Source organism: Cucurbita maxima, unplaced genomic scaffold (assembly GCF_002738345.1).
Source record: "Cucurbita maxima cultivar Rimu unplaced genomic scaffold, Cmax_1.0 Cma_Scf00029, whole genome shotgun sequence".
In the NCBI taxonomy this organism is placed as follows: domain Eukaryota; kingdom Viridiplantae; phylum Streptophyta; class Magnoliopsida; order Cucurbitales; family Cucurbitaceae; genus Cucurbita; species Cucurbita maxima.
The window spans coordinates 2,757,284-2,774,140 of NW_019272045.1; the positions used below are offsets into that span (position 1 = coordinate 2,757,284).

Below are 16,857 nucleotides of genomic sequence, written 5' to 3' on the forward strand. Positions count from 1 at the left end.
AAAAAAAAAAAAAAAAAAAAATCGTGAAATAAATAAAGATAGGAAAGAGTTTGTCCTCCGTACACCCCTGATAGACCTCTCTAATTTAATTTGTAACCATGATAACTTTGTTGCTAATGGAAACTTAATTGTACACGTAACCTGATCATCATTTTTTATATTAAAATTATAGCAAAAAAAAAATGATTTAAAATTGAAATACATTTTTTAAAAAATCAATCAAAATGGACGAGTCAATTAAGACGGGCTGAAACAAAAAAGACCGCCAAAAATTTAATTGATTTGACGAAATCATTCAAAATACACCAACCAACCATTCAAATATTTACTGCTAAATAACTATTATCCATTCAAATAAAAAAAAGCAAATAAAATTAATTCGTAAAGGAATTTCTAGTAAATACAATATTTTAAAATTATTTTTTTTGTTAATTAGTTAAGATATTTATATCTATATTAACTGACCCTATCCGAGTCCACAATTAATGGGCTTAAAGCACCAGGAACGTGGGCCCAAAAGATTCTTAATGGGCTTCAGTTACCACTGAAACCAGACGCAATACCGACTTGTCGGCTTAAAACTACACCAATGACTAAATCTCAACCCTTCAAGTTCCGACATGTCGGTCTGTTTGTTACGTTATTTAAAAACGGCGCAGCTATAATGACTAAAATAGTAATTATAGAGAAATGGAAGGGCAAATAGTTAGACGACAGTTGCCAATTCGAGGACTGTCACAGACACAGCAAGCAATTTCGACAAAAAATAAATGACTTTAACAGTCCAACGCCATGGAAGTCGGGCGTGCGACAAATGTGGGAACATGATAATTACTCTACTCCCGAAAACACCGTAAAATATCCCAGATCCATCCCATCTCTCCCCTTCAAAATCCTCCCCCCACCCCCCCGCTCTCTCTCTCTAAACAATTTTAAGGCAAAAAAAGCGGAAGGGAGTTTTTAAGCTCTTAGCTGTACAATAGAAAGGCCATAGTTACCGATACTGAAGAAAAAGGATCTGCAACTCTCCCTCTCTCCCTCTCTCTTCTTTTTCGTTCTTTCTTTGTTTCTAAGTTGCTGGTGGATCGATTGAGCTTTCTAGTCAGCTTGAAAGGCTGCTGTTGAACAAGAAGAAGTAATAATCGTGTTTTGTCTGCTGATTTCGGTCTGTTTCGGATTTTTCGTTTCAATTTTTTTTACTTGCCTAGGTTTCCATGGACGTTCTTTGTTTTGATTCTACTCGTGTTGTTCAGTCTAGGAGAGGTTTTGCTTTTTCAGATCCGCTGTGTTTTGATTCTTGGACTTTTCGTTGTTTAATTGAGGTTTTGTTTGATTGCTGAAAAAGAAATGTGTAATTGAGATCGTTCATTGTTGACTTCTCCAATTGTGCATTCGGATTTACTTTGATTTCTTTTTTAACGTACTGTTCTTGTAATTGATTCATCTTTTGAATTGAACACCGGATAAAACGTTGTGTTCGCGTTTTCTCTACTTGTTTTGTGAAACATATTCGATAGACAGTGATTTTGATGTCGAGATTCCGTTTGAGTTCGTTTATTTGGAGTTTATTGTTGATTGTCTTGCTTAACATTGATCTCAATTGATGTAGGTTGGCCTATATGGCGAATCGAGTGAAGGAGGATGAGAAGAACGAACGGATTATTCGCGGTCTCCTGAAGCTTCAGGAGAATCGCCGGTGCATCAACTGCAACAGCCTGGTACATTATTACTGCCTTTCTCACTATCATGTTTCTTTTCTTTGTATTTGGTTGAATGAAGTTAAATATTCGCTTCGTTGTAAAGAAATTTCACTCGTTCCTTTTGACCTCTTCTTGATTTTTTATTCTTAAAATCGTAAATCCATGAAAGGAAGTTAGAATGAACATTTAGAAGTCACAAGACCTTTGGCTACAATGTTCATGCGAAATTCAATCAAATTTACTGAAACACATGCAGGGACCACAGTACGTCTGCACGAATTTCTGGACGTTTGTTTGTACAACTTGTAGTGGAATACAGTAAGTGTGCATCGTTTTTGTATTTGTTCAGTTTCTCTTGTATTTTCGATTTCGGATCCTCCAAAGTCACGCAAATCAATCAATGGTCATATAGTTGCATTAATCACATTGCTCAATACTTTCTTCTATTATGTTCATTTAATTGGTAAAAACTTACTTGATTTCACTAATCAAATAGCCGTGAGTTTACACACCGGGTAAAATCAATATCAATGGCCAAATTTACTTCTCAAGAAGTCAGCGCTCTTCAAGAGGGTGGAAATCAGGTATGCTGCACATGTATGTTTACTTTTGTTTCCAAGAGTCAGCTTTCCACTGTTAAGAATCCTGATGTTCTCATATTTTCCTTTTATGTGATCTCTTTTCATGTTCATAGCGTGCAAGGGAAATTTACTTTAAAGAGTTGGATCCACAGCGTCATTCTTTTCCTGACAGCAGGTCATTTTAATTTACTTTTTACTTTTTTAATTTTTAAAATTTTTTTGAATGCTATATTGTTATGTTGGCCTCAAAGGATGTTGTACTGAAATAAACTTTTCTTTCCAGTAACGTTATGAGACTCAGAGACTTTATTAAGCATGTTTATGTGGATAGAAGATATAGTGGTGATAAAAATTTTGACAAGCCGCCTAGGGTAAAATCGGTGAGATGCCCCCAATCCTTCTTTGCTTATTTCTCTAAGATGAATCAAGCAGTAACTCTCATCATCTTGATTCAATTCTTAAGTTCAGTAATGTTTCATTTGATCATGATTCTAAGTAACAATCCAATCTTAATTGAGGGCACAGGGTGAGAAAGAGGACTATAATGAAAATAGGAGAACAGATACATATCGAGGAGGTTCTAGAAGCCCACCATATGAAGACCGCCGTTACAATGAAAGGTCTAGTCCTGGTGGAAGAAACTTTGATGGTAGAAGAAGTCCAGGATCTGATCATGAAAATCGGCAGTTTGGTGATTTTATGAGTCCTTCTCGTCCTGAGGTTGTGAATGATTGGCGTCGAGAAGACAGATTTGGAAATGGAAAAAGAGTTGAAGATGCAAGATCATCTGATGGAGATTCAAAAATTGGAGGTAGGTCACCTGAGCAACCTAATGATCTGGATGCTTCTAGTCCCCCCATGGTGCGACCTGTTAGGGATATTTTGGGAGAGAACGTATCTCCACTTCGTGTAATTGAACCACCAAAAATTAGTGGTGGTAGCAAGGCTGCTGATAGCTCTGTGCATAAACAGGTGAGGCTTTCTTTAATGAGCACGGAAATTCTATGTGTGCTTCATATTGCTATCCAAGTACCCCTTCCCCTCTATTCTGTGTTTATCTGCATGTTAGTTTCCATAAATAATTCCCTTGTCATTGACATTTCGTTCTTCTGAGATTTGGTATTTATCAATTTTTTTTTTTTTTTGAGCTGCTGCATTTAAAATCCAACTCATTTAGTACGTTTCTTGTTATCTCAACAAGAGCCATCTCTATGATTGGCAATTAAGTTTTTGTGTCTATCCAATTAAAAAATTTGGCCTTAGTTCTACTGTATGCTTTCAGGCTGTAATGTGATAAAGTGTGGGAGATCTAAGTTTACTGTCTTAGGAGAGGAGTTAGAACGATTTTGAGATTTATGCTTATTAGTAAATTCTCAGGGAAAAATTTTTAATTAGCTTTTCTTAGAAATTGATTTATTTTTATCCTCGTGCTTGTGAGAAAACTCCATGTACAGCAACTATGGATCCTTATCATTAATTGCTGCATTCTTGATCTGTGTCTTGTTCCTCTGCTCTTTGTTGTTAACCCCCAGGCCTCATTACTTAACAATACCTCGGTCTTAAAACACTCTCTCATCTCTGCCACCGCTCATAATATTGAGCTATTCATAACCTTTTTTAACATGCTGCTTGTGAACCTGATGGTGTTAGCACATCAGTTGTCATTCTATCTTCGAGTGATTGTCAGAATTGTTTTCCTTTGAGATTACTCATCTTTTTCCATTGTTCTTGGAGTAAAGCATACGTGAATTTATACCATGTATTATTTAAATTTCAGAGAACTGCTTCTTCCAGTAGCTTAGGGTCCATCAGTGAGAGCGTCGTGGAAACTAAATTGGAACCTTCTGGAAGTTTAATTGATTTTGATGCAGAGCCTGAACCTATTGCTTCAGCAGTTCCACAGCCACCACAAAGTTCTGCTCCACAATCTGTAACACACGCAGTGAACACTAATAGTGACAACAATTGGGCATCATTTGATGTCCCTCAGGCGCCTCCTGCTCCTGCTTCTGCTCCTGCACCTGCTAATGTTGGCACATTAGAATCTGTACTTTCCCAATTGTCAGTTTCAGCTTCTGTACCTGGAGTTTCTGGATCACATGGTGCTGTTGGTGCTGTACCTACTGCACCGGTGAGCAACATGACGATGTTGCCATCTGGTTTTGATCCTTCTTTTGGATCAGGAGGAAACACCCTTATGCCTCCTCCCTTTGCTGGCGGGGCACCCTCAGCTGCCCCAGGGACTGGCTTGTCAACATTTCCTCCATCAGGTGCTTCATTAGCTGGCCCTTGATTTATACTAACGCAATTAGTCCATACTGGCTAAAAATGCTTTGTTCTGGTTCAGGGCAATGGTCTAACATGCAGTCACAGACACATTCTTTATTTCCTGGTGGTAATTCTCAACCTGGGAGTCAACAATTTCCGCCGTCAATTGACAGATCCATCAATCAGGTGGGTTTTATGTTGTAGACTTGCTGGGCTCTCTATTTTGGATGCTATGTTGTTTAAAACAAGTTTTATTCATTTTGATCTTTTTGGCGGTTTCTGGTAGCCATGGAATGCTTCACTTTCTGCTAATTCTCAAGGACCTCTAAGTAATCCAGCAGCACATGCCCCCCCACCCCAAGATTTTTCAAGTCCTGCGCAGGGGACAGCTTCTGGTGTACCACAAACTTCTGCACTCGAAGTAAAGCCAAGCGGGAGAAAAGAACTGCCAGCCGTAATTACTTCTCCCCTTCTCTTTGGTGCTCCCTTAAATAATTAGTTTTGGTTTTTGTTGATCTCCTTGCGTTCTATTACAACTGCCAAATTCCCAATCGTCTGCAGGATCTTTTTGCTCTCAATTACTCATCCTACCCTGCACCAGTCCCAGGGTGGCATACTATTCCGCCTCGTCCCATGGGATATGTAATGCCATATAATTCTCCAATGGTATTTTGCTGTCTGAAACTATTAAGTTCATTGTTAGGGAATTTTCACGAAGATTTCCACTTAAATCTTGATGACTCTGAATTTTCATTCACTTTGCAGCCCATGCCAAGTTTTCCACAACCATCAATATCTACAAATCCATTCGATCTCAGCAGCGAACAATCTCAGGTATGTTGATGTTAATTTTGACATTTGGCCTTTTGTACTTTATATAGTTGGTGTATAATCATGTCACTACTGATTTAGATAATTACTACGCTCCTACAAGAATTCACAACTTAAAATTCTTCTAGTATTTTAATTCTAGCCCACTGTTTCGTTGAACATCCGTACTCCTGTAAACATTCCTTTATATCAACTAACAAATTGAATTGTGTCTATTATTCTTGGTTTTACTCATTTGGTAATATACGTAGTGTGCTTTGAGTTAATATAAATCGATACAACATATCTTTAAATGCATTTGCTTTCTTTGCAGTTCCCTTCAATGGCACCGTTGCAAAATGCTTTACCAAGTGGGCAACCGGGATCAAATTTAGTGCGTACTCCCGGCTACGGTAATCCTGCATCAGCATGGATACCACAACAGCCACCATCTAACTTATCACATTTGCCTCCCCAGGCATCATATCCATCTACAATGCATTCAAGTAAAATGATCCCATCCTGTTAACACCATGAGACACGCACGTAATATATTGCAATGCTTGATGTGCTAAAGTTCTGCTTTGATATCCCAGGGCCGCCTTACATGGGACAGCAAGTAGCCAGTAATGTGCAACCTTACAGGTAATTATTGTTTTCATACGCAAAAGCAGACTTGTTCTGCAAAATGGATTGCATATGAAAAGTACTTAATATTTTCACGGGAAAGCTTTAAATGATAAATTATCACATTTAATGGAGTCTGAACAATTTTTCTATGTACTATGATTTGGCTACGAGTTTTCACCTAATGGGGCATTAAAATTTATTTCAGGCATCCTGGACTTGGCAACTATGGAAATGAGGGAGTCGCTCATGGGTACACAGATATGAGCCAGCAGACAGCTGGTAGATTCCCAGCTCCTGCTACTCCGAACCCTTTCTCGTCCACCGGAGGTAACCCATTTGGCTAGTTAGAGAATGGAATAGCCCTGGCATTGTCTTATTTGCTCATACCATCAAATCCCTCGGTGAAAAAGTTTTGGTATCCATTGTAATGCTCTTATTATATTCTGTTTATCCCTTGAGATAAAAGAGAGTCAAATTATCTGATTGGCGCTGTACATTTTGTTTGATATCCGCGGGGGGGGATCTTAAGAGAGGAGTCAGAGTATAGGGGTTTCAACCCAGATTTATTTCAATGGTGGAGGCGTAGATTATTTTTCTAGGCCACGGTGGTGATTTTAGGTGTTAGTAAGGGAGTTTCCGACGGGTTATTTGTGGTTTTATTTACAAACTTCCCCTCTCAAATTGTATAATTTGTTTTTTTTTTTCACTCTTTTTTGTGAATTACATAATTTGTTCATTGTTGTGAGTTATTATTATATTGTTGTCTGGAAGAATTTGTAGCAGACAGATCAAATTGCAGGCTTTGCAGCGACGGTTCAGCGAACTCTGTCTATATGCTAAAGGTGTTGAAAAACCATGTATGATCTTTCTCTAACCTGAACCGCCTCAATATTTTTTTACACATATTTGCTTCTTTATTTTCTAGCAAGCACTTAGGAGAAAATCAAGCTTTTAACCTGAGTTATACCTTAGCTAAGTTGAACTTCTTACCTTATTTGAAAATGTTTGCCTTTAAATTGTTGATTTGCTTCATTCTTGTGTATTTTATAAAGGAAAATGATTTTTTTTACATGCCTAACACTTTATTTTCTAGGCACATTGTTTAATTATTGCATATATTTATCTAAGCAAAAATGATTTTAAATGTTAAATACTTGGGAGAAAACTTTTGACCTCATTTGAAATTATTTGTTTCAATCAACTCGATTTTTTTGACCTCATTTGAAAGTTTTTACTTCAACCACTTGTGAGTTATGTTCAATTTCAGTAGTGATTTGTGGAAAATATTTTCTAGGCGTATTCTTAATTCTTATATATTTGATAATGATTTGCAATTAATTACGTTTAAACATCTTACAAAAGCTTTATTGGCAGTTTTCTAATTTGAAATTTCTAATTTTATAATAATATGGTCCATAAGCTTAATAAGCTGGTGTATATTTACAAATGGGACAATATGTTAGGGGTTTACAATAAATTTTTTTCTTTCCTATTTGTGGAGATGCCTATCTTTTCGGGTGGCATTGAGAAATGGACAAATCCAATCATCAATCAAAACTAAATAAAAATAGGGGTTTATTTCTGTGTGGAAATTACATGTTTTGAATTTTGCAGTCGCTTAATCACAGCAGCAAAGCAAGGAATATTGATGGTGTTTGCAGCCACGCAACGAATGAATATGTGGCGAAGGTCAGTGCTTCTCATACAGCTCCTACTATACTCTGCCTGTTCTTCCATATCACTGGAGCCACCACCATCCATACTGCCAAAATAGTTACGAAGATAATTATTTAACAACATTTAACGAAAACTAAAACTTTTAAAAATATATATTTTAAGAAAATAAAAAACTCCCTTTTTTTTTTCTTTGGACAATAGAATATTGTTTTAAAGATAACTTATGGCTCACATGTGATCACTAGTTTTTAGTTTTCTACTTTTAAAAATATGTTTCTTTTCTCCAAATTTATTTATTATAGTTTTCATCTTTTATAGGAACGTTGGAATTTTTAGCCAAATTTTAAAGACAAAAATAAAAATTTTAAAAACTATTGAGTCTATTTGGTAACCATTCAATTTTTTATTTTTTACAATTGTTTTTGGTTTTCATCATTTCTCTACATTATATATATTTTTCATGAGAAAACATGTGAATTTTTAACCATATTTTAAAGACAAAATAATTTTTTTTAGTTGATTGAATTTTGAAAATATGTTTAGAGAGTAAATAACAAAAGAAATGAAGTTTACAACCTTCTTTTGAAAAACCAACACAACCAAATGGAGCCATATTTTTTAGTTTTAAAAACTACTTACAATGCTCAAAATTTGAAAGTGGAAATTACAACTTTTTCTCACAGGAAAAAGAAAGTTGTCAAAGAAAAAATGTTCAAAACATCCTCTTTTATTTATTTTTAATTTTTTGCAAAAATCTTTTTTTTTTTTTTTTTTTTTTTTAAGAAACAAAACTCAAACCTAAACGGCATTGTCAGAAAAGAAACTCACAGTAAACACAGACAGCGAGCCATTCATTCACAATCTTAACCCAAGTGCTTGTCCATCCCACGTCAATAGTCCACCTGCATTATTCAAAAGCGACCATCAAACGAAATGGAATCAACTTTTGACCCCTTAATCATCATCAGCATAAACAACAATATAATCATGAGTTATAGCATTGATTAATATTTAGGTTAGTTGGAGTCTGAGTCAATGTCGAGTCTAAGAAAGGGCCCGTAGGAATCTTTGAGATGCCGTTTGTCTGTTTATTTGTAAAAAGGAAATGGTTAATGGAGTCTTAAAAGTCAAGGAGTCAAGGAGGCAACACTTGGTGGGATCTAAAGCTGGTTTTGATCAACGGAAACAAAGGTAGAGAGATGGAACTTAAAGTCAGATTCTAGAATTGAGGTGCTACCTATTATAGTAGCAAGATTTGATTGCCATTTTAAACTCTGCTTTGGCCATAAAAAGGGGTATTAAAAAATGCAGAAGTGACATAGTGGATGATTTTGTGCAACTTTGTCGTTGGTTTCTTTAAATCTTCTAACAGGGGAAGGAGGATAGTTGGAGAGTTTTTTCCCCCGTTTTTTTTATGCATATTTATTCTTTATAGAATTTTTACACTTAACAACACATCCCTAATAAAAAAAGACTAAATTACAAATTCAGTAAATTTTTAGAATTTTGATTCATAGATCTTTAAATTTTTTATTTTGTATTTAATAATTTTCTATCAGCAATTATTTATTAGATATATATAATAGAGTTATTTTTTTTTTTTTTTAATGATGTCTAGTAAATCTATGAAATTTTAGAAGTTTAAAAAACAAAATAAGCAAAAGGCTCTAAATTTATGAAGGGTCTAATTATTTTTTAAATTTTCATATGCACATATAAATAAATGGTTCTTTAACTAACCTACATCTGAGTTTTGATAGTGAATACAATGTTTTAACCAACTCACACATCATCCCCCATATTTGTACATGGAAAATGAAAAAAGAAAAAAAAAAAAATAGGCAATGATTTAAATGTACTTTTATTTTAATAAAACCATTTCTTGAGCCAAGAATTTTAGTTTTTAAAAAATTCTAAATTTTAAAGGTACAAATAAAGTATATATTTTTAATAAATCTCTGAAGTAGTGGACAAAAAAGATGGGAGTGGGAGAAACGTACTTTCGAATGGGATGATGATGCGTATTCCAACCAATCAAAAGCATCGCAAAGTACATTGCTCCGGTGGCGAAAACCAAGTGGAAAAAGCCGTAGCCATATGGAACATCATCTTCTTCATCCTGTTTGTCATCCTTCCTGAGCTGCAGCTTTAATAAATTAACTCTTTTCTTTTTGGGTGGGAATAATAATAATAATAATGAAATAAAGCTTTTTGGGAGTGCAGAACGCACCTGGAAGCATTTTGAGTCTATTCCGGTGGAGAATGTCGCAATAACCATTGCGAGTACGGCAACGATAAAGCTCTGTCACGCGTTATCATTGTTTTAACTTGCGTAATAGTTGGACAAAAATGAAATTATTTCATAAAAATAGACAAAAGTTAATGTTAAGGATTAAAGTGGAATTTTAAACGAAGTTTTAGTAGTGAAATCTTTCTGACAAAAGTATTTTTGAAGTAATTTACAAGAATACCCTTATATTATAGTTGGCTATTATCGTTTCCCTAGTAATGCATTTCAGAAATATGTAGATCTTGAAGTTGATTGAAGAAAAAGAAAAAGAAAAAAAAGAAAAAGAAGGAATATCTTACAATGATGGTTAGCCAGTCGGTTTTGGTCGAAGTCTCTTCATTTCTGACACACTTCCCTCCTCCTCGTTCACTGCAAGTTTTATATTGTCCAAGTTAGAAATCGAGCATTTCTGAAATTCCTAAAAGCATAACACAATTAATAACCATAACAAGGACTATTGTGAGTGCTATTGGGCTCTTCGCCAGTAAATAACCCCTCCTTACAAAGTGGATTAATTAGTTAGATTAGTAGAAAATAAAGTTTTAAAAGAACGAGATCTAGGAGTTCCATTTATTTGTCCATTTAATCATAATTCAAAATTAGATATTTATCCTAAAAAATCAGATGTTCAAATTTTTATTGTGAGTTGTTGACTATAAATCATCTGGGCCTAAATGATGACCAAAAAGATAAGCGTACCTCCTAATGGCACACCAGCAGATAAATACTATATAGAGACCCATCAGACCTGGAGTCAAGATGCCAGCATTCACCTGTTGTGGTCTTAGTTAGCAGAGTCATACACCAAATCATTCAGTTAAAGGGAAGTCTAAGAAATGAGATTGGAGCTTACTTTTGGATGGAGAGAAACGCTGGTCATGAGTTGAAGTAGTACAAGTGTCCACGTAATGAAAAAAATGTTGAGGAAGCAAGTCGGTTGAGGCACATACCAAATGTACATCGAAATGATCCCAACCAAACAGATGACATATGCCATGGTCGCTAGTAACATGATGTGTATTTGACTGTAAGAAAATTAGCTCAAATTTAGAAGCCTGTCGCTTTTCACATGTTATACTATCTTTATATTTTTGTCAAAATGCCAAGATCTAATGCTTGTATACATTTCACATTTTTTGACTGTCGGAACGCTTCTTCAACTAACTTTTCAAGATTCTTATTTCCTTTAATATATACTGTATAATAGATAAATTATATCCCTTTTTGTAAGAAATAATTCATACCCACAAAAAGTACTGCGAGTTTTGAAATGTGACAGAGCTAATCAAAACTGAAGAATTAAGAGAATTTGGTATACAAAGAATGAGGCAAGGTAGCTTACCATCTGTCTGCACGCTTGTCGGACTGACAACAATCATTCAACCATGTTATAAAGCTTATTACGCTTACGAGCTGAATCAGGAGAAAGACCCTGAAAATGGTAAATAATTTAAACGTTACGTTTAAGCAATCGAAATCTTTTAGTTAAATTCTGAACATATTACACCAACTTCAGATAACAAAATATGAAAGTTTGGGTAAACTTTGAAGTAATGTACATCGATGTAAAAGAAAGTACCCGGCACCGAAATGAGCAATGTCCCCTGGAAAAATAGGCATAAAAAATTAGTTACTTTATGCGTTTTTTTTTTTTTTTTTTTTTTTGAGAGAGAGGTGGGGGGACTAACCATACAGTCGAATAACGGTGGAAGGAAGCACAAAGGGAATAATTGTGAAAGCAATCCATAAGATAATCTTGGCCGACCACCATCCAGAATGCCAATTACTTCGGCGTCCTCGCATCTTCGAAGTGCCAGTTGTAGAAAGAAACATGGTGAAATAAAATATCTAAATGGAAGTTAAGGAATAGATATTGACCGTAGCTTGAAATTAAACTATAACTCAAAACACAGCTGATTCAGTTATGAATACAAAGCAACCCAAGCTTACACGAAGAACTCCTTCAGCACCTAGACAATCACGCGCTCCGTGACATCCTTTTAATCCTATGGTCATTCTCAACACGTGTTAGATTCCAACAATGTGTAAATTTTGGAATGCAATGCATTGTTGATTATTAAGATAGTTTTCCTATGCTTCCAATATACATCAATAAATGCAAATATTATACAGAAAACTAATGTACATATGATCAATTTCACATTGAATATGGTAACAGAAGTGATGATTAAAATCAGCACTACTTCGGATGAGAATCAAACAAACAATCACTTCCCTCCCTAGAGACTTTAAAAAATGTACATAGAGGAAAATCGCATTAAATCTGAAAGAAACATGTTTCATTAAGTAGACATGAAGCCACATTTAAACAATACAAAGGAGATACAGTTTGGTTTAATAGAAAACAAGGGAAATTGTAGCATCAACCAGAAATGTGTGAACATTTACCAAAGTTTTATAATGGTTAGGAAGAAAGGAGTCTTACTTTCCATCTCTGTCAAGGCGCCACGGCCATAATCCCGGACAGCCCATGCCAACAAATTAGCAATTAGAAAGATCAAAGCGTAAATGTATCTTGCCATCCAAGGATTGGACCAATTACGAAATTGGCTACACCATGTATCAGCCTTGAATATGCAGCTCTCCTCAACGGAGCTTCCTCCGCCGCTTGTCTCCATGTCTACTAAAGCCAGACTACATTTCGTCCATTTCTGGTTGTATAGTATAATCAAACTGGGTTTTCTGTCCTGCTTGCTTCACTTCCCTGAAGCAATTACAAAGAGTTGGAAGCGGTGCGGTAAGAAATCTCAATTACTAATCGTAAAATCTAAAGTTAGGTGTGGGTTAAAAACTGAAAATTACAGTTTGAAATCTACCATAGGAGTTAGGAAATTAACTAATTGAGGCGTTATGTCTTTTGCTCTTGCTCTCGAGATCTGTTGCGTATTCATGTTTTTTAAGTCTATGAAGCAGTTTGTGATGGATCAAATCAACACCATCAAGTGCACGTTTGACGCGGTTTGAGTTAATTTCACGCTTCAACAGGGATCCGGTGCCGCTGCTGTAACCCTAAATAAAAGGAAATTAATAAATAAATATCCGGATCCCTTCCGCCAGGTACGGCATCACATGCGCCTTTCGGCGATCAGCCGATAACCCGAAATTTCAACTCTATATTCCAGAAAAGCTGGTTCGTCGGGATACGTGCGAGCATCAGTCATCATCAAGTTTGAGCAATGGGCACAAAAGGCCTATTTCTTGGAGTTTTAAGTCCGTTGCAGGGGAATAACTTCTACCAAACTCCTTTTATGACGATTATACTCCTTCATTGAGTTTAAATTAGGATTAGAATAAAATAACCATTGATACTTTAACTCAGCTTGGTAATTGCATCTGTGTGGGCTCGGTTCTAGGATCCTAGGCCAAGTTTCGCTAAACAGTACTGCATAGGCAGGGAAAAGAAGGCACTGCAGAAGACCAAATTTGAAGCAAAATGATTCTTCGTTTATCAGTTCTCAGCGGATGGCCTTCATTTTACTTAAAATCTTCATTTCCGTCATATTAACTTCCAGATTTGCGATAATAAACTTTTCCACGATAAGAACTTCATTACAAACTGTGACTCTGTTCGTAAATCTGTTTGCGATTAATATAGATCCGATCGTCGTAGAACCTTTTCTTTCTTCAGACTGAACAGGAAGAGTGACTAAATATAAAGAAATATCTAGCGAAGAGCTATTCGGTGGCCGGCGACGGAGATAAAAGAAAAGAACAACTAAATTTCTTACAAAGCAAACCAACTAGGCGAAGAAATGCAGCACAGTACAGATCAATATCCTTTTCATTTTCAAATACACTATGCTGAAATCGAAGTTTGAATCGCAAATACTAAAACGATCTATTCGAGGCAGAGAAAATCTTTACCAGACCACAACACATTTCCATCAGAGCACACATTTCAGAGAAAAACGTTATAAATCTTACAAATATCAGCAGTTACATCTTCAGAAGGCAAAACTTAAAACAGTTAACTAATTCAATGAAGAAGAGACAGAAAATGCTGGAGGAAGAAGATGAAGAAAACGAACCTGCAACGGATCCAGTTACCGAACTCGAGATCAGAAGATTGGAGTGATTGTAAACGTTAGTGCAGAAGGTTGAACTTCCGCCTCCTTCCTCCTGTAAAGTTGTGCATCAAAATCCTTCCAGAACGAAGATTGGAAGCAGAGAGAGAGAGAGAATCTGGAATTCGCTTAAGGTTTTGGGGGGTTGAATTTATATAGAATGGAAGAGAGAAAGAGAGATTGCTTTTACGAAGGCTTGCTTTGCGTTGTGTGCTCTGTTTCTTTTTCCCGCCGTAAGCTTCTTATTTTCGCCTCTGCCTCTCTCCTCTCATTTTATACTCGTCTCTCATTTTTTTTTTTTTAAATAATTTTCCAATCGAAATGTTTAATTTATTTTTAATTAAATTCTAAATATTAGGGTTTTTTTATATTTACTTTTTAAAAAAATTAGCAAATTTTTTGAAACCTAAAGAATTTTAAAATTTTGTTCTTATTTTTTTTAATTTGGTTGATAATTCAAAATTATCTTACAAAAGATTAATTTTAAAATTCTCTTCCTTTAAGAGCCCAAAGTCGTATTGAACAAGTGAAAAACGCTTAATTCACTAATTATCTTAAAGTATTATAAATATACAAAATTTTTGATGTCCTATCAAAACTTTAAAATTAGAACCGATAAATTCACGTAAAATATAATCGTCGACATACTTGTGATATAGTTATGTCATAGCTACCCTAAAATGATTTTTGCGAGATACACACGTCATCGCGTAAAATTATATTCAAATTCACATATAAAAATATTTATTTAAATATTAATAGTCCAAAAATCACTTTATTTTAATTTCTTATCATCTATCATACATAAATATTTCATGAAATAATATTTTGAAGTGTAAATTTGTTTGGTATAAATTGTTCGTCATCAAATCTAATCATCATTTGAATTAAATATTGAAATTATTATGAATGATGGAAAATTGTTGAATTTTGATAAAAATGTGTGGCCGAAACCTAATTTGATTTTAATGAGCAAATGGACCCCAAGTCCACTGTTAATAGATATTATCCACTTTAGTCAGTTATATATAGTTGTTAGTCTCATGGTTTTAAAACGTGTCTATTACACAGAGATTTCCACGCCTATGAAAGGAATATTTTATTCTCCTCTCCAACCGAGGTGGGATCTCACAAGTCACCACTTGGGGTCAGCGTATCCGATGGTGTCTAATTCTGATATTATTTATAACAACCCAAGCCCACCGTCAACCTTACAGTTTTTAAACGCATCTATTTAAAGAGATATTTCTACACTCATATAAGAAATGTTTTGTTATTCTTTTTTGACGATGTGAAATCTATAAATGAATGTTTGGCTAGAAGTTTGGTGCAAGTTGAAACACAAGGATGTTATTTCTATTAGAGAGATATTTCTTCTTTCTTTGATAAAAAAAAGCGACAATTTCTTATTTATTTATTTATTTTTAATGTTTTAGGTTATATCATAATTTGAAGGCTTTTTAAGAGTATATTCATTTCAACTTCCATAGCTATTTTTAAGAAAAAACCCCACAATTTACCATTAGCTACACATTAGGTTGATATAAATTTTGCTTATAAAAGGCCAATTGCAACAAATTTGGAAAAGAAATTAAATCTTAACTAATTATATAATTAGAAAGCTAAATTAATTTTTATGAAATTTAAAAAGTATTTAATAGTTTATTGAAATAAAAAAAATGATTATAATTATCTTAATAAATTAATTTTTTTTTGAAATTTTTAAAAACTAAATTAAATTTTATCTCAAATAAGATACTCAAATTTTAATTTTGTTAGTAAATTAAAAAAAAATGTTGAATAGATACGTGAGATTTCATTTCGTTGGAAAATGAAATAAAGTATTCCTTACAAGAATGTGGAAACCTCTACTTAATATATGTGTTTTAAAACTATGAGGCTGAAGACGATATGTAACGAGCTAAAAGCGGATGATATCTACTAGCAGTGAGGTTTGATGGCTACAAATGGTATTAGAGTTAGACACTGGACGGTGTGCTAGCGAGGATGCTAACCTCCAAGGGGATGAATGGTGAGATTCCACGTCAAGTTGAGATGGAAAACAGAGCATTTCTTATAAGAGTATGAAAACAGTTTCCAACACATTTTGAAACTGTTAGACTAATAACAATACATAATTGACCAAAGCTAACAATATCGGCTAGCGATGAACTTGGATTGTTACAAGATCAATGACTTATTAAACACAAAATTTGAGTCGAACGTGCACAAATTTAAAAATCTTAATTTAATTGGGAGAGAATTTTCTTTTAAAAAATAATATTTCATAAATTGACAAATATTTTTAAATTTTTAGAAAACCCATATTTTATTTGGAATAGCATCAAAGAGTTGTGTTAGGTCCGCTTTCATAGTCCATTAAAATGAATATCATAAGAATACTATGCACTAATTTTTTTTTGAAATTTAGGTAAAAAAAATTAAAAGAAAAGTCAAAAGTAAATTAAAAAATAAAAATAAATAAAAATAAAAATAAAAACCCACTAAGAAATTAATGGAAATGACATTTTCTATGCCTGCCTTTTAAAGTATTCTTATTCATTGAATTTGAAAGTGGATTCAAATTCATTTTTGCATTCTCTTGTTTAAATTCATTTTTTAAAATTTAAAAAATATTTTTTAAACACTTTTGAAAGTTTTTTTTTTAAAAACAAAATGGATCTACTTTTTCTTTCGGACTTCCCCTAAATTGATGAAATAGGTTAGTACGAGTCTGAGTAAGTAGAAATTTAGGGAAATTTAGGGTCGTTAGTAACATATGATCTGATACCATTTGTAACGGTCCAAGCCCACCA

General features: G+C 34.3%; 2 protein-coding genes across 4 annotated transcripts; one reads left to right on the plus strand and one right to left on the minus strand.

The window, feature by feature from the left end:
• The first annotated feature begins 921 nt into the window (after window positions 1-921).
• On the plus strand, window positions 922-6,782 carry LOC111465450 (probable ADP-ribosylation factor GTPase-activating protein AGD14). Of its 2 annotated transcripts, none has more exons than XM_023109832.1 (15): window positions 922-1,165; window positions 1,610-1,718; window positions 1,957-2,018; window positions 2,197-2,284; window positions 2,395-2,456; window positions 2,565-2,661; window positions 2,807-3,253; window positions 4,059-4,551; window positions 4,629-4,735; window positions 4,836-5,003; window positions 5,111-5,215; window positions 5,315-5,383; window positions 5,694-5,865; window positions 5,956-6,004; window positions 6,195-6,782. In XM_023109832.1, exons 2-15 carry the CDS (start codon window positions 1,620-1,622, stop codon window positions 6,331-6,333), a joined length of 2,157 nt encoding a protein of 718 aa, XP_022965600.1. In that variant the 5' UTR covers window positions 922-1,165; window positions 1,610-1,619; the 3' UTR covers window positions 6,334-6,782. The 2 variants fall into 2 exon arrangements, with proteins under 2 accessions (XP_022965600.1, XP_022965601.1); XM_023109833.1 differs by having other exon boundaries at window positions 922-1,135.
• Window positions 6,783-7,571: 789 nt separating this feature from the next.
• On the minus strand, window positions 7,572-14,287 carry LOC111465569 (probable serine incorporator). 2 transcript variants are annotated; one of them, XM_023110011.1, is made up of 13 exons: window positions 14,006-14,286; window positions 12,403-12,681; window positions 11,889-11,962; window positions 11,645-11,804; window positions 11,536-11,560; window positions 11,299-11,388; window positions 10,810-10,981; window positions 10,656-10,729; window positions 10,256-10,325; window positions 9,897-9,968; window positions 9,667-9,806; window positions 8,495-8,568; window positions 7,572-7,751 (listed from the first exon to the last, which is right to left on the minus strand). In XM_023110011.1, the coding sequence occupies exons 2-13, from the start codon at window positions 12,593-12,595 to the stop codon at window positions 7,690-7,692; spliced, it is 1,206 nt and encodes a 401-aa protein (XP_022965779.1). In that variant the 5' UTR covers window positions 12,596-12,681; window positions 14,006-14,286; the 3' UTR covers window positions 7,572-7,689. The 2 variants fall into 2 exon arrangements, with proteins under 2 accessions (XP_022965779.1, XP_022965780.1); XM_023110012.1 differs by lacking the exons at window positions 7,572-7,751; window positions 8,495-8,568 and having other exon boundaries at window positions 9,708-9,801; window positions 14,006-14,287.
• Window positions 14,288-16,857: the final 2,570 nt, after the last annotated feature.

Bases quoted from the DNA above. Each gene is read 5' to 3' on its own strand.
- LOC111465450 (XM_023109832.1), top strand. From the start codon at position 1,620: ATGGCGAATCGAGTGAAGGAGGATGAGAAGAACGAACGGATTATTCGC. The intron at 5,004-5,110 runs GTAATTACTTCT...AATCGTCTGCAG, and splicing joins GGAGAAAAGAACTGCCAGCC to GATCTTTTTGCTCTCAATTA. The intron at 5,866-5,955 runs GTAAAATGATCC...TTGATATCCCAG, and splicing joins TCCATCTACAATGCATTCAA to GGCCGCCTTACATGGGACAG.
- LOC111465569 (XM_023110011.1), bottom strand. From the start codon at position 12,595: ATGGAGACAAGCGGCGGAGGAAGCTCCGTTGAGGAGAGCTGCATATTC. The intron at 9,969-10,255 runs GTAAGATATTCC...AACGCGTGACAG, and splicing joins CCGACTGGCTAACCATCATT to AGCTTTATCGTTGCCGTACT. The intron at 7,752-8,494 runs GTGAGTTTCTTT...CTATTTTGGCAG, and splicing joins GCTCGCTGTCTGTGTTTACT to TATGGATGGTGGTGGCTCCA.